Below are 24,189 nucleotides of genomic sequence, written 5' to 3'. Positions count from 1 at the left end.
GAATATATATGTTTGAAGGGGTAGCAGTGTTAGCATGGTACATTTTGGGTTAGGAGAAGCCTTGGTATAGCTGTAACTGTACTCCCATATCATTCACATTATTTTATAGAGCATAATTTCTAAGTTACCTCTTTGGCAGATATAAATATTATTAGTGCACATTTGGGCTGCCACTGCTGGTATGATATTCTTTGTGAGGCAGAAGTTTCCTGATTTTTTTTGGAGGGTATGACCATTTATTTTCATGTCTAGGCCAGAAATGTAGAAGGGATCCTAGTTTCCTTCTCCTATACTTTCTAAATCTAGTTGATTCTCTCTAATAATTACATCTTAAATTTGTTTCCTACCTCTTTTGTGACCCAATGCCTCACACTTAGTTTGGGCCTTCATTGTTTCTTGCTGGATTCGGAAGTGGTCTTCTAACTGGTCTCCTTTCCTCTGGACTGACCTCTTGTTGCACCCTCCACAAAGCCACCTTAGGCTTCTCTGTTGCTACCGGAATAAAGCTCTTGATTTCGTAGGAGGCCTTTATGATCTGGTCTCGGCCTTTCTTTTCTGCCTCCTATCTAGCCAGTCATTTAGTGTCATTTTTGTCTGTCTTGGAATTTCATGAATGCCCTGTGACCTGTCACAGTGCTGCTGTTTGCCACAAATGCCGTTTCTTCATTCTTTACCTGAATAACTCCTGTTTACCTCATAAAGCTGTGACCTGTTGTCACCTCTCCTCCAGCTGTGTCAGGTGCCCTTTTCTGTCTGCACAGTGCCCTTCTCTCTCATAGCTCTAGTTATACTTTAAGAATATTGTAATAGTTGATTTTCTTTTCTTTCTCCCTCCTACTTGCTGAGCACCTTAAAGGGTATCCTCTATGCTTGGTATAGCACGTGGTACTAACTGCAGAAGAGATGTGCAGGTAGAAGCCACAGGGCCCAGCTCAACAAATGGGGAGCTTCTGAGCAGTTAGGGCTTTTCAGAGTTGGGATGTGCGGCTTTAGGAGTGGTGACTTTTCTATTTCTGGAAGTGTGAAAACATATAGGCTGGGTGGTACACTCGACAGTAGTTGCACAAATGGGATTTTTCAGATATTTTACTCATAATAGAGTGAGGTTATAAGTTTGGAAAAATGAGTGGGTTGAATATAAACCTAAACTGATTTCACAAGTTCATCTGTAACAGGTATAAAATTTAGAGGAAAGTAACCGTCTTACGATGTTTTTTTAGTAAAAAACTAAGGAAATATGTCTGTGTTAATCTAGTTTCAGGCTTCAGCCACTATTGCAGTTCCCAATTCTAGGTAATAATCTCTGGTGATTTTAGCACAGTTGATTACGTTTATTTATTTTAAAAATTAATCTTATGAGTAGATAATATATGCACATAGTAAAAATTTAAAAAGCATAAAGGGTATACAGTGAAAAATAAGTCCCCTGCACCTTCTAGTACCATCCCTGAGCAATCCAGCCACTTAGTTCCCCTTGCCTGAGTCAGCCACTGTTGCCTGATTCTTGTCTTTCCTTTGGAAATAGTTCGTGTGTATATAAGCTTCCATGCATATATGTATATATACATCTTTCAACAACTAACATACCACATACTTTTCTGCAGTTTGCAGAGCACTGAACAATATCCTGGTCAAGGATCTCTGTCACTTGATACAGAGTTGTATTTTTTCCCCCTTCAAATGGCTGTATTACTTATTATTATATAGTTGTACTTTGGTTATTGATCAGTTCCTGTGAGGAAATTAAGACCCAGATTTGGAAAGGGATTTGCTTAAGGTAGGAGAAGTAGGGTTAGAGGAAGCAGAAGGTAGAGATGACCTGAAATGGGAAAGTCACACGTGAGGGCAGGGGAGGCTTGATGAAGGGTTTGTCACCTGATCATTTAACCCTGAGGTGTAATCATGAACTTTCAGAAGGAAGGCCGTGGCTCTCAAGCTCTAATACTTTATCAGAAACCCTCGGTTCTTGCTTTTTAAGGTTTGCCAGAAGATGAAATATTTGCTTCCAGAGATCTGCAGGCTCCCTGATATATGTCGGTTCAACATCGTAGATATTTTAACATTAGTTTCACATATCACAGCTTCTGGTAATAGTGTTTCTCAGTGTTTTCGCCATTTTGTCTTGCCGCACAGATTGTGGTCTCTTCAGAGGCTTGAAGCTGTCTTACTCTTAGCGCATAGGTCACACATGCCTTAGTGAGTGGTCAGGAAAGACCATTGTGTTAATTGCATTTTGAGTTGGGAGTAGAACTCTGGTATTGCTTCTTTTTCACAAGACCACACACTTAAAAGCAGGCTACTGAGAGGCTTTAACAGATAGTTTCTTCTGTATTCCAGAACATTTCCCAATATCCAGGAAAAACATGTAACTGTGTCTGTTAAGTGTCAGTAGCTTTTTTTTCTTTTTTTTTTTGAGACAGAGTCTCACTCTGTCGCCCAGGCTGGAGTGCAGTGGCGCTCTCTCTGCTCACTGCAACCTCCACCTCCTGGGTTCACACCATTCTCCTGCCTCAGCCTCCTGAATAGCTGGGTCAACAGGCGCCCGCTACCATGCCCAGCTAAGTTTTTTGTATTTTTAGTAGAGACAGGGTTTCACTGTGTTAGCCAGGATGGTCTCAATTTCCTCACATCGTGATCCACCCGCCTCAGCCTCCCAAAGTGCTGGCATTACAGGCATGAGCCACCGCGCCTGGCCGTCAGTAGCTATTTTAGATATCTGAAAAGCGAAAATTTGCCAGAATGTAGCAGAATATTCCCACTACCCACCCTTACCCCATGGCTGTTCTGTGCTTTCAGGAATTCGTCATCATTTTCTAGGAGTTGCAGGGAACTTGTCCAGAGTTCCAGCAGGCACTGCTGGAGGCCAGCAGCTGTGTCCTTTGCAGAGTGAGGTTTCTATGAGAAAGGCATTACTTCTAGTAAGTTCAGAGAAATTAAAAGGCTATTTGGCTGTAGACAAGTGTATTCACTTTAAATCTGTACTCTCTGTGTTCCAGAAGGAAATGGCTTTACTTACCAGCTTCCTATTTGTAATTGCCATTTGTTTCCAAGTAAGGGAACATAAGCAAAAATGTTTATTTTTCAGTTTATTCAAATGTTTATATTTTTGGTACTTTGTTTCTTTTTTTTTCCTTTCCTTTTCTTTCTTTTTTTTTTTTTTTTGAGACTGAGTCTCGCTCTGTCACCCACACTGGCGTGCAGTGGTGCGATCTTGGCTCACTACATCCTCCGCCTCCCAGGTTCAAGTGATTCTCCTGCCTCAGCCTCCGAGTAGCATGTGCCCACCACCATGCCCACCTAATTTTTGTATTTTTAGTAGAGACGGGGTTTTACCGTGTTGGCCAGGCTGGTCTTGAACTCCTGGCCTCAAGTGATCCACCTGCATTGACCTCCCAGAATGCTGGGATTACAGGTGTGAGCCACCATGCCTAGCCTGTAGTTTCTTTTCTGAAGTATTTTGGCTCACTCTACATTCTGATAAACAACTGCTGTTCAAATTTCTTTGTCCCAGTAGACTGTACATTTAACTTTTGAGCGGATCTGTTTCTTTAAAGGATGATTGGCAAGTGAGAGTCCTTACAGATCGATACATGCCAAACTAGAGAAAATTGGACTTCAATAATTGGCAATTTCTTCTCTAATCTCAGAAACTGCAGTTTTAAAATTTATATCTTAAAGACTGCAGAGGGAAAAGAGAACTACCTTGTGAATGCCTCCCATTTTTAGACAGTTCCTCAAAAAAGGAGCCAGCAAGGAGGCTTCCACAGTTTCATGCTTCATATTCCTCTAAGCTGCTGATAGGACCAAAGGGGCTGCCTTCTCAAATCTCCTCCTCAGCCCTTTGCACCTCTCCCTGTGCCCTCATTGGCCAGCTACACTCACAGCCTCATTTCCTTCCCTTCTCTCCTCCTTTTCACCTTGCCACACTGAGATGCTCAGGTGCCAGTCTTAGCTGCTTTTTTAACTGCAGTTAGGGCCCTGGACCCCTTTGCCAGACCCTCTCTGCTTACTTTTGGGTTCTGGTCTCCGGTCTGCTCCTTCTCTCCTTGTGATAACTGAGACCTAGAATAAAGGAGACAGCAAGTTTCTGGGGAAATAGTAAGTGTGGCTTTGAATTTGTTAAGTTGGAAGGCTGTAGGATAATTAGGTAGAATTGCCTAGTAGGTAATTGGACACTTGAGAGGGATTGAAGGTAAGAGAGAGTGAGAGAAATTGACGATTAAGATATCCCATCAGTGGTGAAATGGGCTAGAACCCTAGTGTACTAGGATTGAAGGATTTACATTTGGAGAGGAAAGTGGACCTTTCCTTGGGACTAGAATGAAAAGAATAGATGCTCTAATAGATCTGCCGGGGTGTTGAAAAGAAAGGCAGAAATGGGGTTCCTCTGTACTAGTGGAAAGGGACAAAAACATTGAGTGTGAGGAGGTGGGGAAGGCCTGTAAGGTTGGAATAACACGAGGGAAAAGAGGGTCAGTGAGGAAGGGATTGCTGAGTAGAACTAAGGGTCTCCCCTGAGACTGGAGGTCATTGTTGTGTAAGAGCTCCTTTTCTGTAGGATGGATTTCCTTCAGCAGTGCTGAGCAGCAGGAGTAGAGTAAGAAGGGGTGGTCAGGATGCTAGAGCTGCCCTTTGAGGGTTTGGAAGGAGTCAACCAGCTGAAGGTGCCAATATGACTGTCAGTAATGTTGCCTTCTTTAGGGCTTGGGCTGTGGAGAACATGAAACTAGGTGTTCACGGCTATACTGGAGAGAAGGGAAGTGGCTTTAACTGGCTGCTGCATCCTGCTATGAACACAGCCCCTGGCTCATAAATGTGCCTCATAAATGTTGGCTGACTTGGAGTGATGGAATCAGAGAACTAGTTTTGTAGGAATCAGAGGTGGTGATGGGATCTTTGATAGAATGGCATTTTTGCATTTGTTTTGGTAGTGAAGTAATTCTTTAGCGTGTCAGGATATTGAATACTGAATATTGAAGCCAGGGAGAACATGGCAGGAGACCAAGGCCTCTGCAAGTCCTGTGTGGCTTATTGGTGTTGATGGCATGAGAAGTAGCCATTATGAGTAGAAGCTGTGAGCGTCGGCCGGGTGCGGTGGCTCACACCTGTAATCTCAGCAATGTGGGAGGCCAAGACAGGTGGATCACTTGGGGCCAGGAGTTCGAGACCATCCTGGCCAACATGGTGAAATCTCGTCTCTACTAAAAATACAAAAATTAGCTGGGCATAGTGGCGTGTGCCTGTAGTCCCACCAGCTACTCGGGAGGCTGAGGCAGGAGAATTGCTTGAACCCAGGAGGTGGAGGTTGCAGCGAGCCGATATCACGCCACTGCACTCCAGCCTGGGTGACAGAGTGAGACTCGGTCTCAAAAAAAGAAGTTATAAACTTCAAAGTAGAGGGGATTTGCATGAGGGCATGAGGAAGGGATGTCTGGGAAGGACCTAGTGATCCTAAAGAGTGCCGACCCTACTGTCTAGGCCCTGAGGGTCAGGTGTTGTAGGAACTGAATGATAGGAAGGGGAACAGATGACTTCTGAGGAAAGCCAGGTTGTGGGAGAAGGTGGGAAGACATTTGTGAAGAGGCAGAGAGTGTAGGAGGCTGTTCTGAATAGGGAGGTTCTCAGAATGGGGAAAAAACAGAAGGCCTGCAACAGTGTTCTTGACAGACCCAGGAGGGTTTGTGTCAGAATCCCTGGGGCCAGCAGTGGGCTGATGATTATGGAGAAGTGCAGCATGGCAATAAGGTAGCTGTTCTGGAATGACTGCTGATGCTGCTGATGTCAGAGGAGACTTGTGCCAGGCTAACAGTATGTATTGCATTAATGATCTTATTTGATCCTCATAACATGTATTACCCTTATTTTACAAAATATGGAAACTCAGAGAAGTTACTAATTTACCTAAGAGTCACATGGTCTCATGGTTCCAAACCCAGTTCTTGCTGGCGGTGCTGATTTCTTTTGTGCACCTACCCTTCATGTATGGTCCTGTTCAGAGATAGCATCGGTGTAGGGATGTATAATGCATTCTTTGATGTATTGCTGGAAAGCTTGCTCATTCCCTGCCCAAACTTGCTTGGCTGTGGCTCTCTAGCACCCCCTGGTGGCAGCAATGGTATTGTGATATGCTAAGGTGAATGTGAACACTTCCTAGCCAAGGTACCTCGAAGTCACTGATGTGCTGCAGCAAGAACATTTCCTTTGTTGGGAATGTGGCACTTATCAAACACAGCCTTTAACAGTTGTTTATGTACCTATCTTAACTGCAAAGGAAGAGTTTAATGTTTGCATACCCCTACAGTGTTTAGCTAAGACACTTTAAATAGAGTGTGAAAGGAGAAACCCCAAGGGGAATCAAATTCTGGACTGAGCCCTTCTTATTCATGGGTAACAATGCCTTCCACCTTAGCCCAAGCATAAGGGCCATCCCTTCCCTTATATCTGGGATGATACTCTTTCCCTCTTTTCTTTCATCTTTATTATGTACCATTTCATTAGCTTTTTTCACTAGCATATATACATATTTGAATATCTCATCTAAAAACAAAGAAAGAAAAGCTTTGGAACACCCCCCACTTCACCATCTGTCTCCCATTCTTCTAGTTAAGTTTCTTGAAGAATGGTTTATCGAACATCTTTCTTCTCACTCTTTTCCCAACCTGCTGCCTCGTGGCTCTGCAAATCTCAGTCTGCCACCAATGATACCTTTTGTGACCACTGAATGAGAGAGGGATACCATAGTTATCAAGAACCTGTGGGCAGGGCAGAGAGTGATGTGAACTGTAGGGCTTCATTGAAAGTCTTGATGCTGGCAGCCATTCTGAATTTCAGCTATTGCTTTGCAGTTTGAGCTGCTTCTTTCATGAACTCTCCATAGCAACAGAGCCTTAATTATTGATGCTGATTGGTTCTGTTAAGCCACATTGGGTAGGCCAAGTATTGATAGATAACATTGGTGTTTTAGAGACATCTCATGGGTTGCCTGTCTTCCCTTCTGGATTCTGAATCACTTGAGAAGTAGATCCAGAGGTCAAATGGGGATCTAAACATGAACTTTCTTTTTGGTGAGAGCAAGACTAGAGGATGTGACTTAGATATTCTATGAGAAATCTACCTTGGAATCTGCTTATTGTGTGAGTGGGTCTGCAGAGCAGACCTTCCTCCACCAGCCACAAGGAGGCCCTCCGAGCTTGGCTTTCATTTTTCAGCCAGAGAAGGCATTGGTAGCTATTTATGGTCTGTCAGTTACATATCTCACCGCTTTGGTTCTTCATATCTGGCTCTCCATGGCCTCTCTGTCAGTGCTGCATAGTTCTCAGCAGGATTTCTGACCCTAGATGGCAGGTTTTATGGAAGAGTGGTGGTCCTGTTGTGGACTTAAAATAGAGGGTGGCTTACTTGGTTGAATTTTTATCCAATTGAAAATTCTTAGGACTGTTTCTGACAATTTGCATTTTTTTATAGCTAGATTATTTGTACATATGAAAGGCTCATCCATTGATTAATGAGCCAATTAATGAAGTCAAGCTGATAGTTTCCTTCTTGTTATCACAGGTCCATTTTGTTTATTTTTGTCTATTTTACAGGTTGAATATAAGCTGGGATTCCAAGTGGACAATGTTTTGGCAATGGACATGCCCCAGGTCAACATTTCTGTTCAGGGGGAAGTTCCACGCACTTTATCAGGTAAGTAAGAGTCTTCAAAGACAAAGTTAACATACTTTTTCAACTGCATCCCCTATGGCCCCAAAACAGAAGTTTACTGATGTGTAGTGTGTATTACTTGATAGGCATAAGATGTATGAGTACTGTGAAAAGTAATTTTTGTAAATATTTGCACTGTGTTCTTAAACCATTCTCTCTTTTCTGTCCTTCTGGAACTCTCTGTGCTCCGCCCTCCCTGTCTCCTTTTCTGCATTGCTGGTACTTACCTCCACATGAGTCCCTGTGCCTGATCTTGTTTCGCTTTGATTAGGCACCACATTTCACCCTGTGGCCCAGATGATCTTTGCACGGTCATATTTGACCCTGTGACGTGAAGCCCATCAGTGCTCTCCACTCCCATCAACTGAACATTCCAGACTCACCACCTTGTGTCCTGGATCCTTTACCATCTGCCCCTGCCTGCCTGTCTAGCCTTGTTGCTGCACTTGCCCCAGAGTTGTAGCAGTTCCAGACTACATGCAGTTCTGATCTTCAAGCCTTTGCATGTGCTGGTCTCAGTATTTGGGATCATCTTTTCCTCTTTCTGCTCGTGAACTCCTTTCTATTCATCCTACTCATTCTGCAAGACTCAAGATCTGCACTGTCTTTTTCCTGCCACCTTCTCTTCTTTCATTTGTTAACTTCTATTCTTCCTACCCCTTAGAACCTTATATTTAACTGTTTTTGCACTGATTACATTATCTAGCAATTCCCTTGATGCATAGCATAGAGTATGATGCAGGATAGGCACTCAGTACAGTCTGAGTAAATGAATAAGTGTATTATTTACACCAATTTAACTGCTTTTGAGCTAACTTCTTAGGCTCTTGAAGTTGTGGTATTTGTAAGAAATGGAAATTTTTAAAAATTGAAAGTATCAGCCACAATAGTGTTGTGAAACTTTTTCTGGCAGTCATATTCACTGTTATCAGTGACATACATTAAGCTTAAAGAAAGCACAGGAGGGCTGCTTAAATTTTTATGGGCAGTAAAGGAATTTAGAAATGCCCATATCTTTAATGCAGTCATACAGATGGTAGAATGATATGTTTTAAATTTGTAGGAAAAGAATCTTAAAGATTGGGGAAAAAAATTATATGCACTGAAGTCTGTTATCCCATTGTTACAATTATGGATTAAAATCAATTTCTGTTGAGAAAGGTGATAGCTGACAATTTATCAGATTCATTTACAGGTTTATATTTAATCTTTTTATTAAGAGCAGACATACTTGCATTTTGGTAGTGAGTTGTCTTTCCATTTGATCATGTAATTTCTGTTGTTACTATTGCTGATGTGTCTGTTAAGGTTTGCCTTATGATCCTTCAGCTTTAGTGTACTGGAATAGCAGGACTTATGAGACAAAGTGGTATATTAAAAACAATGAGCAAAAGTTGAAAACAATTATCTCTTCATTGATGTCTTGGTTTGTTCTTTAATACTAACTTTTATATCCATAATGAATTAAATGCTTAATGTCTAGAGGTGTGGTAGTCTGAAGATCTCTAAAAACTTTTGTTTAGTTACTTTATTTAAATGTATTACTTTTAGTTTTCTTGCAGCAAAAATAAGTAATTCTAAAATGTTTAAAAGAATCATTTTGGGGCATTAATGTTGATTTTTAGAAAATGTAAAATATTTTTCTTATCTTTTTTAAACAGTGTTTCGGGTAGAGCTTTCCTGTACTGGCAAAGTAGATTCTGAAGTTATGATACTAATGCAGCTCAACTTGACAGTAAATTCTTCAAAAAATTTTACCGTCTTAAATTTTAAACGAAGGAAAATGTGCTACAAAAGTAAGGAATTTATTTACCAAAATATGTTTTACATGTATGTGAGAAGGTGAAAAATAGAGTTTGTTGTTTTTTCACAGATTTAAGTATGTCCAACTCGTGATTATAGTTGCAAGTGAGAAAAGAGCACTGGCAGGTGAAGTTTTGAGATAATCCCAGATGGTTGGTAGCCAAGAGTCTCACTCAGGCCTCATTCAGTCCATGCTTTCTCAATTCTTTTGTCAGAATTGCTAAGATGTTTTCCATTAGGAATAGTGCTAAAATGGTTGAAGAGGTAAAGAAATAAGAAAAATCTGTTGGGACTTCTGAGTAACTATGTTAACTGTGTTTCCCTTATCAAGTTACTTTTATGCAGAAGCATTGCTCTCGGGTGAGATAGACCTGGGTTGGAATGGCAGCTCTGCTCTTTTCAGGATATTGATACAAGTTACTTAACCTCTCTGAGGCTTAGTTTTTTCATCTGTAAAATGGGCATAATACCTGTTTCAGAGGTTTGTTGTTTTTTACGATTCATTAAATCTAGCCTAAAACTTAGAATACCGTATGTGGGTACTTACCAAAGTTAGTTCTTTTTGGTTTTGAATTATCTGTTACTGAAGAAATCGAGTGGATATGAAAGAGTTCCAGCATGCTAGGTCATAAATCAAAGAATTTTAGAGTTCTCCTTACAAGTTTAGTCCAACCCACTCACTGTAAGTTCCACAAAGCTACAGTGACCCAAATTTACAAGGTCACGTAGGTAGAATTGGTTAGTATCTAAGATGGGGGGGGAAACATACTTTAAAAAAATCTCACAAACCCTCAGTGCTTACTGTGTTCTAAGTGCTTGACAGGTATTACACCTGTTTAATCCCTACAGCAACCCTAGGCAATGGGTTCTCTCATTGTCTTCATTTTCAGAAAAGGAAGCTGAGCTTCAGAGAATCTAGCTTGTCAAGATCAGATAGCTAAGTGGTGCAGCTAGGATGCAGACCTGTTCTCTCAGCCTCTTTGTTAAACTTTCTTTTAATAAATTTCCCAATTGAAATCAGTGCTGAGTGTTATGAAAACACCTAAGGCCAACAAGTGAGTTGTAATGGCTAATGTCTGGGTACATGCCAATAAAAAAGCTGCACTACATTTGAATAGACATTTTAAGAAAGAAAAGTTAGCATCTTTCAGCTTTAGTGTTTTGGTACAATTTTCAGTTCTACTATATTCAGTTATATACCAACTTCCATGTAATGTTAAAGACAAAGGAGATTTCAGAGACTCTCTACTCCAATGTAGTCATTATATATTTGATATAAGGAGATTGGACCCTTGGCCACCTAGGCTACCACAGCTAGCCAGTGAAGAGTGTAAAACATTCAGTTCCTTATCCTCAGAGAGATGGGCATGACTGTACCATGGTGCTTCATCTGTTACTCTTAAGTAAGGCAGAATGATAACCAGACATGGTGTGGCCTCTGGATCCCACCAGTGCTAATATCTGCTAAGGTTAATGATCAGCTGATACTCAAAATGGTCACATACTTTCTCCATTTCCTTTAATATGTGTGTAAAATTAACATTAAAATTCTGTGTTGGAGTAATTTTCTATTCTGTTTTAGACTTAAGTTTTTCTCTGGCCCTCTGTATTTGTTGGTCATGGTTTTGGCCACCCTAGTCATCCAGTTCAGGCTCATGACAATTTATTATGTGATCCTAATGTATTTATTTATCTGGTTTTCCAGCCTACTATATTTCAAAAACTGTCTGCAACAGAAAACATATCTGTACTATATGGAATGTTAGTAGGTGTTACTAGCAAGAAAAGTTTCCTTTATCATATGAGGATGGGAATTATGGGTTAGACAAGTTTTGTGACCCCATAACTCCTTTCAGTCTGTATATTCTAATGTTCACTGTGAAGCTCCAAAGAGACACTATAGTATGTGGCTTTTCCCGAACTTCTTGATCATAGGAACATTTTCACTGAGCATCTAGAAGTAACACCCTTTGGCTAACAGTGGTATAGACTATTGATTGGTGACTGTAGTGGTGATTATCAGAATAGTAATGTAGCTTTCATTATCTCGCAACACATACCTGTTGCTGAGTTCCAGCAATGTTCTGATAATTATAGTAATTAAGGATTTTCATGGAAAAGAGAATTTCTAAAGCATCATTTTTCTCCTTTAAATTCAGAACTTGAAGAAGTAAAAACTTCAGCCTTGGACAAAAACACTAGCAGAACTATTTGTAAGTGTTACTGTATTATCTTTATCCATTATTAGAAATGAAAAATGGTTGACTGCATATAAACATGATTGCATGAAGCTTGGAGGCCTCATGGTATCAAATGATAATGACACCACGCTGTTATTTTGCTGGTGCTTTGTAGACTGGTGGATAGGTCATGAAACTGTTAGAATATTGAATATTTTGAGAACTAAAATTTATACGTATTTTGTAACGAGTAAGCTAAAAAGTTTTACAAGCAAGAATATCATATATTTTTGAGTAGTCATAATTAAAGTATGACCATGAAATATGTGTAAGATCTTTATTAGCAGAGGGTTAGAAAATCTGGCTTGCAGTCTGGACCTAATCTTAAGCTAATTTCATCCAGGTGAAGGTGTAAGCTTAAAGATATTATGTTACTTAAACCTACAGAGCAGGTATGCAAAGTAGATTTTTATTTTTTGGTATTCGTTGTGTTTAGATATTATTACAAACTTCTTTTTTTTTTCTGACATGAAGACATCGTTGGGTCTTACTCTTCTTGCGGTAGTGTTAATAGCAGTATCTTAAAAGGATACTAGATTCTCTTCATGCAAGTAGACTTTAAAAAATTGGTTTTGAAAACTTCAAGTATATAAAAGTTCAGAGTACGCTTTGATGAACTCCCATGTGCCCATCCCCCAGCCTCAGTAATGATCAACACTTTGCCATTGTTCTTCCATTGATTCCCTCCTTTTGTGGTTGGTTAGGGGTGGAGGAGAGTATTTTCAGGCACATCCCAGGCATCAGATTATTTCACCCATAAATATTTCAGGGTAGATCTCCTTTAAAAGGGCCTTTTAAAAACCCCCACAATCACCTAATACCTATTCATTTTGATTTATCACATATAACAAAATTAACAGCAGTTGCTTAGTATCTCCAATAGATAGTGCATGTTCAAATTAACCCGATTGTCTTTAAAATGTCTTTTTTTCCTCCTGAATCAATATCCAAATGAAGCCTACACAACTGTTGGGGTGATATATGTTTTGTATTAATCAGAAACCACCAACCCTTTTATTAATATTATTTATTTATTGAAGAAATTATGTCATTTGTCCCATAGAATTTCCCACATTCTGCATCTTCCTGAAATCATTGAACATGTTTGTTTGTTTGTTTTTCTGTAAACTGGCAGATAGATTTTGCACTTGATTAGATTTAGAACCAACTCTTTTGGTAAGAATAGTCCATAGATGGTACTCTGTGCTGCCTATTTTGTCTTTTCATCACCTTGGGAGGCACAGAGTATCTGGAATTTTTTGCCTGTAAAATAATGTGACATATTGTCTACTTGCTGGAATATTTCTGAAAAGAAAGAAAAAAAAATTTAAAAAAATGTCACTGTTGCCAAAGTTTACTTTTAAAATTCTGGTGACTTTGCCCATTTCTTTTATGCTAGTAGGATACTACTTCTCACAAAGAGCAGTACTGCATATTCTTGGCCTCTGTCTGTGTCTTCCTTGCTCCCTCTCATCTTCCCGCCCTTTCTATTTATTCATCCACCCAGTACCTATGGAGAGTCTGTGGTGTGTTAGGCGGTATGACTGAAGCAGAGGACTAAACTGTGAGCAAAGAGATCCTTTCCTCGGGGGCTTATAATGTAGTGGGAGAAATAGACGAGGCAATATAGGCAGTGACACCAACATAGCATGGCAAGCTATGATAAGGCAAGCACAGGGGATTTAGGAACCCAAGGATAGCTTCCTGAGAACAGTGACAGCTCTTCTGAGAGCTGAAGGGTGACCAGATGGTGGCAAATGAAAGATGAATGAGGGAATGGGAAAAATGCATAGGAAAGCCTGGAATTTGGAGGTAATTGAGCAGGGCGCATCTAGGGGGATCTGCCCAGCAGAGCCGTATCCTTGGCTCTGCTCTGGAAAGTGCTTGGACAGTACTGCTAACATATGCCTCCAGAATTCAGAATTTTTTTCTGTCCCTCCCAAGATTAAATAGCTTTCCTGTGGCATAAGGTAATTCTTGATGAAAGTCATGCCTTCATTCAGGCTACAGCCAAGTCTAGCTGCCCTAGAAGTCATTTGGTGTCTACGTTAATCTGTTCTGATTTATTGTTTGTTGATAGGAAGGTTAAATTTTAGAAAAGTTTTATTTTTCTTATTTCCATGTGTTTTTGAAAGCTGTAAGTTTTATCTTTTATCCTGACCTATCCCCAGAACTCCAAACTTGTATATCTGTCAGTTTAACATCTGTGCATGGAGATATGAGGTACCTAGTTAGTAGACTAGGTACTCCAAATTTAACTTGGGCAAAACTCTTGATTTTCACATCCCCAACCTGTTATTTTTATCTTTGTAAAGTTACCCTTATCCAAGTTATTGCTTGAGCCAAAACTTTTCATTCTTCTTTTTCTTTCTACTTTGGTACAATCCATTAGTAAGGTCTGTTGACTGTGTTCCCAAATCCACTTACTTCTCATCTTCACTGTGACACTCTTGTCCAAGCCAGTGCTGTCTCTCTGAATTACTCTGGTAACCTTCTAACTTGTTCCCTGCTTCTGCTCTTGCTCCCCTACACGGCATTCTTCACACATCATGCAGTCATTTTTTGTTAAGTGACCCTGTGAAATTGCTTTGCTTGAAACCTTGCAATGATCCCCCATCTCATTTAGGATAAACCCCAAATGCCTCAAGTTTTGTTCAGTAGAGTTATGATGTGAGTACTCGTGATCAAATCTTTCATGAATCTCCAGTCACACCAGTTCTACTTCTGTTTGCATCTTCCACTCTGCCTGCTTATGTCATTTGTATCTTGCTGTGTGTTTTTTCTCAGTTTGCGTGTGTGTGTGTGTGTGTGTGTGTGTGTGTGTGTGTGTGTGGCTGTGGCTGTGTCATTGGGTTATTTTCCCTGTTGCTGAGGCTTGCTTTTTGTCTCTCATTTATTTATTTGTTAATTATTTTTGAGACGGAGTCTTGCTTTGTCGCCCAGGCTGGAGTGCAGTGGTGTGATTTTGGCTCACTGCAACCTCTGCCTCCCGGGTTCAAGTGATTCTCCTGCCTCAGCCTCTCGAGTAGCTGGGACTACAGGTGCGCACCACCACACACGGCTAATTTTTGTATTTTTTTTTTCAGTAGAGATGGGGTTTCACTATGTTGGTCAGGCTGGTCTCAAACTCCTGACCTCAAGGGATCACCCACCTCAGCCTCCCAAAGCGCTGGGATTACAGGTGTGAGCCACGGCACCCAGCTTGCCTCTCTTTTTAAAATAATATAAAGCTGAGTATCATTTTATTTAATGAATAGAGCCTTTAAAAACAGAAAAGCAAAACAATTTCTGTTGTACTCTCAAAAAAGAATAAATGTTTTTATAAACTTGTGGACCCTTCTGTCACTCAGTCTTCTGTGAGTCAGTGGTCCCTGGCAACAAAATGATGTCTGATTCCTCTAACCCAAACATTGTTGTTGAAGAAATATGAAGAATATATAGATCTGCACTGTCTAGTATGGTAACTGCTAGCCACATGTGGCTTTTTAACTTTAATTACAGTGAAGTAAAATTAAAACATCAGTTCCTCAGTTTTACTAACTACATTTCAGTAGCTTTAGTTGTACTTATATTTGAATGCTTAATAGCCACCGGTGACCAGTGGCTACTGTATTGGACAGTACTCTAGAGAACATTTTCGTCACTGTAGAAAGTTCTGTTGGACAGCACTGCTGTAGTATATTTTATGCACTGGTATGTTTTATGTATACCACTTGTGAGTGACTGTTATACTCATTAGCCAAAAATTCTATTTAAAATCTTTTTTCTTTCTTTTTTTTTTTTAAATCTTTGTGAAGGTACCCTTATCCAAGTTATTGCTTAAGCCAAAACTTTTCATTCTTCTTTTTCTTTCTACTTTGGTACAATCCATTAGTAAGGTCTGTTGGCTTTTGTATTAATCAGAAACCACCAACCCTTTTATTAATTTTATTTATTGAAGAAATTATACCATTTGTCCCATAGAATTTCCCACATTCTGCATCTTCCTGAAATCATCGAACATTTTTTTTTCCTGTAAACTGGCAGGTAGATTTTGCACTTGATTAGATTTAGAACCAACTCTTTTGGTAAGAATAGTCCATAGATGGTCTGTCGCCCATGCTGGAGTACAGTGGAGCGATCTCGGCTCACTGCAACCTCTACCTCCCAGGTGCAAGCGATTCTCATGCCTCAGCCTCCTGAGTAGCTGGGATTACAGGTGCCTGCCACCATGCCCAGCTAATTTTCGTATTTTTAGTAGAGGCGGGGTTTCACCATATTGGCCAGGGTGGTCTCAAACTCCTGACCTCAAGGTGATCCACCTGCCTTGGCCTCCCGAAGTGCTGGGATTACAGGCGTGAGCCGTCACACCTGGCCTAAAATATTTTTTTAAAACTACAACAAAAACATCAAAAAAATTATGTGAACTTCCACCAATATGCTACTGGTAACTGATCTTACAAAGAATGGGCACATGGAAAGAACAGAATACTTATTTGTGTATATTGGGTCACAAAGCAGTCATATTTGTTTAAAAAGCTAAATGTGCTTTTTGTTTTTATTTCAGATGATCCTGTACATGCAGCTCCAACCACTTCTACGCGTGTGTTTTATATTAGTGTAGGGGTTTGTTGTGCAGTAATATTTCTCGTAGCAATAATATTAGCTGTTTTGCACCTTCATAGTATGAAAAGGATTGAACTGGATGACAGGTATTGTACATATTTTGGGAAAGAAAAAAAATGAAAGCAGTTATTTGTATATATGTGGGAGCCCATACACATCGATGCACAGTGGTGCAGGGAAAGGAGGGAGGATGATTAAGCCCCAGCCAAAGGAAAAATAAGATGACCTAATCACTGTCTCTGGTTTCTCTGATTTTATTTTTATTTTTTAAAAATTAAGAAGTCAGAAATTAGTTTTTTAGTTGTTGGGGAAGAAGTAGAGAACAAGTATGTTTTTTCTATTCCCTTGGACATGACTCTACCTCAGACCATTGCCTTTTCAAAATAGCCCTGTTTCTTCCTTCTAGATCTTGCCTTCATCATTCTCCCTTTCTCTCTTCCTCCCTCCATCCATCCAGTAAACATGTATTGAGCACCTGCTCTGATTTAAATGATTGGTTCTCAACCTGGTTACACATTAGAGTCAAGGAGAAGCTTTGAAAACATACTGGTATTTGGGTCCACCTTCCAGAGATTTTGATGCAGTTGGTTTGTGGTAGTATTTGGGGATCAGTATTTTTCATAAAGCTTCCTGGATGATTCTAATGTACAGCCAGTTTAAGATATACTGGGTTAGATACTATGCTAAGTGCTGGGAACAGAAAGAAAGAATGATATACTTTATAGTTTCAAGATTTTAATCTTTTACATTAACCTGTAATTATAAAAGTATGTAATTTGATGACTGTGATATGTATAGTAAAGTGTGTGAATACAAAAGGTGCTTGTCCAGCCTCAGTGAGTCAGAGATGACAAGGAGGACATTATAGTCAAGTTAGGGTGAGAGGTACAGATGGAATCATAGGTTTATTTTCCTAACAAACACGTCTTACTTCCCTCCTCTGTGATTCCCAGTTGCTGCCTGAAGACATGCCCCAGCTTTGTGACTTCTTTGAAAGCCCTCCTTTATGTGGAGATGTATCATCCATACTCTTTGAACCTTTTCTCCTCTTATTGCTGTATCCTTACTTGCGCTCCAGTCAAATGATTACTTATTCCTCACTTTCGCCCCACACTTTGCCCTTCAGGACTTTTGTTCATGCTTTCTTCTTCCCACAAGCCTCCATGCATTTTCCACCAGTCCAAACTTCGTCCGTTCTTCAAATTCCAGCTCCATTGCTGTCTCTTTCATGAAGTCTTTTCTAAGCCTCCCAAACACCCCTTTCTCTTTGTCTCTGTCTCTCTCGTAGCAGTTATTGCACTTTTTCTTCTATAATTTTTTGTGTAATTGTCTTACCTTTAGAATGTAAGCTTTTTCCAGTTAGGGAGCAGTGTGTCTTACTCATTGTTGAGTCACCAGTCCTAATTAGTCTTAACATGCAGCTGGGAAGCATATTTGTGGCATAAGAATATGAAGGGGAAGGGAGCTGGATGGATTCAGTACCTGCCCCTTAGTACTCTTTGTCCCCACTGTTTTATTTTCCATTTCTGTGTGGAGAAAGAAGAGAAAAGGGATACGAATGAGAAGGAAGTACGTATATGATTTGTTTCAGAATATGTTTTGTGTACATGATGGTTGGTGAAGTTAGGTTTAGATTTTACAGGGGAAGAAATGGCATTTGGAAGCGATTGAGGGAACATTTTGATAGGACTTTGAGAGAGGATACAGGTAGAGAGGTGACTGAAGAGCATGGCATTTGGAAGTCAGTCTTGATATACCCAGAGAGTTGCGTTTTCCTTGAATGCTTGCATGCGTGCTAGGGCTGTGAGCCCACATAGGCCAGAATTTTGCAATAACTTTCAGATTCCATGGGGCATCTACCTCTGCCTGCTGAAATAATTAGTTACCATCCATGAATTGGTGTTCCAGTTCTCTTTAGTTTTCGGGCAAAAGTTTCCAGACATTACCTGAGTAAAACCAGCTTATATTATCACATGTTTTCAGAGCATAGTCTAGTGGTCAAGAGTATGGACTCTAGAGCCAGACCATCTCTGTTTGAAGCCTGGCTATTCTGTTTACTAGTTTTATGGGCTACATGGATTAAGTTATATAGCCTATGTGTGTCTCAGTTCTCCTCTGTAAAGCAGAAATACACACCTAGTAGGTATGTTGTGAGGTTTTAATGAAATACAGTAAGCTCTTAAAACAGAGCCCTACGTATAGTAAATGGCATTTTATGAAGTTTTTAATAAAGTTGCAATATGCTGGTATGTCCAGAATTGGTTCCTTCTGGTGGGTTCTTGGTCTTGCTGACTTCAAGAATGAAGCCGCGGACTCTCGCGGTGAGTGTTACAGTTCTTAAAGATGGTGTGTCTGGAGTTTGTTCCTTCAGATGTTCAGATGTGTCCGGAGTTTCTTCCCTTCTGGTGGGTTCATGGTCTCACTGACTTCAGGAGTGAAGCCACAGACCTTCGCAGTGAGTGTTATAGCTCTTAAAGGTGGTGCATCCGGAGTGGTTCGTTCCTCCTGGTGGGTTCGTGGTCTCACTGGCTTTAGGAGTGAAGCTGCAGACCTTCGCAGTGTTACAGCTCATAATGGTAGTGCAGACCCAAAGAGTGAGCAGCAGCAAGATTTATTGTGAAGAGCGAAAGAACAAAGCTTCCACGGCGTGGAAGGGGACCCAAGCAGGTTGCCGCTGCTGGCTTCGGTGGCCTGCTTTTTTTCCCTTATTTGGCCCCACCCACATCCTGCTGATTGGTCCATTTTACAGAGAGCTGATTGGCCCATTTTACAGAGTGCTGATTGGTCCGTTTTACAGAGTGCTGATTGGTCTGTTTTTACAGAGTGCTGATTGGTGCATTTACAAACCTTTAGCTAGACACTGCGCTGATTGGTGCATTTACAATTCTTTAACTAGGCAGAAAAGTTCTCAAAGTCCCCTACCTGATCAGCTAGACACAGACCACTGATTGGTGCATTCACAAACCTTTAGCTAGACACAGAGTGCCGTTTGGTGCATTTACAATCCTTTAGCTAGACAGAAAAGTTCTCCAAGTCCCCACCCGACCCAGAAGCCCAGCCAGCTTCACCTCTCACTGATAGTGATGGACAAAGTTCTTCTGCCCTTTCCTGTCCTATTAACAATTATTTATTACCTGCCAGGCAAGCTAACAATGGTGACCAGAAAGCTCACATCCAGTTATCCAACAGCATTTAAGAGATATCTGCTGCTTCTCTCTCTGCATAGGGGCCACTGGGATTACCATTTATTGAGTGTTTTCTGTTTACCAGTACTGTACCAGGTACTTTATATGTATTATCTTAACACAGCCACCTAGAAATAGGCTTGAAGAGATTAAATAACTTTTTCAGGATTGCTCTTCTAGGAGCAGGGCAGAGCAGGCGGGACTCAGTGTTGTAATAGCTATGTGTTAATAATCCACTATTGTCATTGTATAAAACACTTGCTGTGTGCCAGGCACTGTTCCCTGTGCTTTACATTCATGAACTCCGTTAATCCTCACACAGTCTGGTGAGGTTAGATGGAGCCCATGGCTCCGTGGAATTCATTAGAAAGGGATGGTAGTATTCTTCCATTCCAGGCACTTAGGAGCCACTGCTTGTTATAAACAGATCTCATTAGAGGCAGAGAATTAACACTGCCTGAGATGTGCTCATGCCAGGGCAGTTGGAGCTCATGTGTGTGGCTTTCCCTCTCTCAACACTGCAAATTGATCTTTTCAGTCTCTTTGTTATGCCTGATGAGTCTGTCCTGGATAGGCAGAGCTTCTCTTTACATTCACCCTGAAGTCCTGCAGAGGGGTTGGTCTGCAGCGTGTCTCTACTGTAGTCTTTCCCTGTTAGTTTGTGACTGTAGGAAAGTTTATTACTCCTTTGTGGGATGCTTGAACTTGTCATCTGGCAGCATCTTAATTTTTCTCTTCCAGTTTCCATTATCCCCACCACCGCCCCCATGCCATTACTGGTGACAGAGTTTACCTTTAAAATCTTTGATTTTATATTTAATGCCTAACTGTCTGACACATAGTAAAATACTCAGTAACTATTTGGTTGAATAACCAGTGAATAGAGGGAGGAAAAAAACCATTTTGTTTTACCAATCATTCTTTGCTTTTTTCACAACAGTTTGTGTCAGAAATGACCATTCTGTCTGGTTTATGTTTTCTGTCCCAGGGAAGCATGGTTTTCTCTGTTCATTGATTGACTCAGTGTTAGTTGAGCTGTCACTGGGGCTCACTCTGGCCCACTTGCGGCTTATTGTGCCAGGTACTGGCATAAGTGCTGGGGAAGGAGAGGTGAATAAACAGGCACTTGTCCTGCCTTTGTGGAGTTTATAGTCTGGTTGGGTGAGACAGATATTAAACAAAAAAAATCCTTACTGGAATGTAGAGGTCACAGTCTTTGTCTGTTGCATTCATTGCTGTATCTCTAGCACCCAGTACAGTACCTGACATGTAGTAGATACTTAATAAATATTTGTGGAATGAATGGATGAAGTGGAGTTACAGAGAAAAATAGAAAAGTACAAATTGTTGTAAGTGTTTTGAAGGAAAATTATGATCTTTCCCAAAGTTCTGACTTCATTCTAAGACAGGGTTAGTATCTCCATACATAATTTTACTTGCTTTTGAAAATCAAATGAGATAATCTATTTAGATTGATAATTTATTTAGACTGGCTATAAACTATTAAGTGCTAGCAAATATACATTTTAATCTCATTTTCCACCTCTTGTGATATAGCTATGTAGGTGTTGACTTTAATGGATGTCAGGGGTAGGTCCCTAATTGCTTCTTGCTTCTCTCATAACAGTAAGTCTTGGATTCAAAAAAAAATTTCGTTCTGACCACTTAGCATAGTGCTTTGCTTATTTTAGGGACCCACTTAATATCTGTTGAGGGAATGAAAAATTGACATAGATGTCCCTGTAACGCCTTTGTGTGCCTACAGTCTTTTCAAAAATTCTGAGGTAGCACAAGAGTGCCACCTACCGTTAAGTTAATGGAGAGACTGTGTCTGTGCACTTAGTCATCAGTGATGTTGGTTGCAGATAATACTTAAGAAGTACTTTCACATATCTCATACAATTTGAGCCTCACAAAAATCCTGTGAGGTAGATTATCTTAATCCCATTTATTTCCTCCCCTTTTGAGGATGGTAATGCTCCTCTTCCCTCCCCATTATTGAAGTCTGGACTTCTAACAGCTTTGATATCTGGTTTGATTTTTGAGTGGTACTCAACTGTAAAACAGAGTCCTGTAATTCCTTTTTGTTCTAACGACTGGAGATGCATAATATTCACATAATTAATATAACTATAGTAGTATACTATAAATTAGTAACAATAATTTATAAAGATATGTTTGAGGGCCAGGCAATAAATGCTTTACTTATTTTTCATGTAATCGTTTTAGCAATCTTATCAGAGGATAGTGTTATGCACACTCTGTCCACAGGGAATTTGAGGTTCCAGAGGATTAAATAGTTTGTCCTAGGCCGTACAACTAGTAATCGATGATACTGGCAGTTCTGACTTCACGGTTTATGCTCTTCATCTCTTTTCTATATTGACCTATACCCACTGCATTATAAACTCATATAGATCAATTCTGTAATAACGTTGAGCCAAAGAAGCTCTTCCAGCATTCTGACCAGATGATAGCCTAATGAATCTTTATTATAGTCTCTTTGAGTTGCAAAGTATCTTCGCAGAGTTGCTGGGGAAACAGGGCTAACTGCAGCATCACAAGAAGAAGTATCAGGTTGGTGCAGTAATTGCAGTTTTTGTCATTAAAAGCAATGGCATTAAAAGCAATGACAAAAACTGCAATTTGCAATTACTTTTGCACCAATCTAATAGATAACCTAAAATGATGGACATCTTCAGGGAAGGCATGCTGGGGGGGCATTTCATTAGGCAAACATGTATCTTGAGATCTATGGTTGTGCTGAGCAGAATGGTTTGCATATTATAAGTGCTCTCCAAATGTTTATTGCAGGACATTTCTATCTTAATTTTTGCTATGACTTTCTACAGATGTTTGGTTACAATAGCAGATAGTAGTATATTGTATTATTAGCCATAGAAAGGCTACATAAAGACTTACAGTCCTCATTGCCTGGATGTTATATATTTACATTTTTCAGATTTGTGTATGGGCTCTTGAAATTGATAAACATTCATATATAAATGTTATAGATTACATAGCAGCCGTGTGTGTGTGTGTGTGTGTGTGTGTGTGTGTGTGTGTGTGTGTGTGTTTTGTTTCAGAGACAGGGTCTCACTATGTTGCCCAGGCTGGCGTCAAACTCCTGGACTAAAGTGATCTGCCTAACAGCCTTCCAAATAGCTGCAGCTACAGGCTTCACACCGCACTCAGCTTTATTATGTATTTTTTAAAATCACCAGTTTTTGAAAATACAGAATTATTATGTGGGAAGTGGTCAGTTAAAAGATTTTGCATATTAAGGAAAGTTGGAGACTTGATTGGGCACTGCTGATCCTGTAGCTAAGAGAGGCATTGAAAGACCTATCCTGCCATCTGGTTTCACCCTTCATGCTGAATTTCTATGTTTCACGTCTCCACTGCTGCAAAATTATAAGAACTAAGGCAGTGAGACCGAAATGTACCCACGAGACAAGGTTTCTCCCCACTGAAAAGATAAAACTACATGCTTGAGCAGCATTACTTTGCAGTAATCTTGAACACAAGGTTTACAATTATTTGAACCTATCATCTTCTTGGTGTCCTGTATTATTTAGAGAATATGGTGTAGTGTTTCAAGTACTAGAGATTTCCGAGAAGTTGGATGAAAGGGAGGGATTGGGGAAGTAGAAGAAGCAAAATGTATTGTGATTAAATAAACTTGAACCAAATTTGATACTTTTTTTTTTTTTTTGAGATGGACTGTCACTTTATCGCCCAGGCTGGAGTGCAGTGGCGTAATCTTGACTCACTGCAAACTCCACCTCCCAGATTCAAGCGATTCTCCTGCGTCAGCCTCCCGAGTAACTGGGACTACAGGCACGCGTCACCATGCCCGGCTAATTTTGTACTTTTAGTAGAGACAGGGTTTCACCATGTAGGCCATACTGGTGTCGAACTCCTGACCTCCAGTCATCTGTCCTCCTTGGCCTCCCAAAGTGTTGGGATTACAGGCGTGAGCCACCGCACCTGGCCAATACTCCTTTCTAAGCTCCGAGCATGTTGGCACATTTGATTTGGTTTGCTCTTTCTTTATCTGTAGGTCATTTGATATTGGGCCATCATTGAAAGAGGCCTGTCTTTCTTCTTCTTTTCTAAAAAGCAATCTAATTGAATGACATGGGCTCTTTTTTTTGAGAGATGATCCGTAGTTCCCTAACATATTTGTGTGTGAAGTTTAGGACAATTAGCTGAGGTGTCTGAGCACTAGTACCTACATTTCTGAATAATTTTGATAAGATGAACTCGCTTAATGATTTTGGAGATAGAAATGAAAGAAAAAATAGAGCTCTATAGGAGTTAGATTAAAATTTCAGTATTGGAACATCATGAATTATTGTGATCTCCGTCAGGATTTTAGGCTGGTTTTAATGGCTATGTGCATTTTGTATGTATGGAAAAAGGAAATTTCTCATTGAAACTGACTTGTCAAATATTTCTCTCAAAAATTGTTTGCAGCATTAGTGCCAGCAGTAGTTCCCAAGGGCTGTCTCAGCCATCCACCCAGACGACTCAGTATCTGAGAGCAGACACGCCCAACAATGCAACTCCTATCACCAGTAAGAGTTAATTTAATTCTAAAGCCAGTTTACTCAAGTTGTCTATGCTGCTTCCCAGTGGTCTTGCATGGT

The 24,189-nt window shown here is 40.2% G+C and overlaps 1 protein-coding gene across 7 annotated transcripts in view; it reads left to right on the top strand.

The window, feature by feature from the left end:
• RYK (receptor like tyrosine kinase) overlaps nucleotides 1–24,189 on the top strand; it is a 129,399-nt gene that overhangs the window by 31,617 nt on the left and 73,593 nt on the right. For 5 of the 7 annotated variants that reach the window (XR_008547108.2, XR_008547106.2, XR_008547107.2 and 2 more), the window contains exons 3-7: nucleotides 7,587–7,686; nucleotides 9,366–9,500; nucleotides 11,667–11,720; nucleotides 16,294–16,438; nucleotides 24,017–24,118. Coding sequence is in view for 4 of the 7 variants with exons in the window: in XM_054681043.2 (XP_054537018.1) it covers nucleotides 7,587–7,686; nucleotides 9,366–9,500; nucleotides 11,667–11,720; nucleotides 16,294–16,438; nucleotides 24,017–24,118 (536 nt within the window). In the remaining 3 variants the exon portion in view is untranslated. The remainder of the gene's footprint in view (nucleotides 1–7,586; nucleotides 7,687–9,365; nucleotides 9,501–11,666; nucleotides 11,721–16,293; nucleotides 16,439–24,016; nucleotides 24,119–24,189) is intronic. The other 2 variants (XM_016941971.4, XM_063807195.1) reach the window with 2 other exon arrangements.

The sequence above is a fragment of the Pan troglodytes genome, chromosome 2 (genome assembly GCF_028858775.2).
Source record: "Pan troglodytes isolate AG18354 chromosome 2, NHGRI_mPanTro3-v2.0_pri, whole genome shotgun sequence".
Taxonomy (NCBI): Eukaryota; Metazoa; Chordata; class Mammalia; order Primates; family Hominidae; genus Pan; species Pan troglodytes.
Note: the sequence above shows the minus strand (reverse complement) of the source record. Positions and strands in the feature narration are given on the sequence as shown.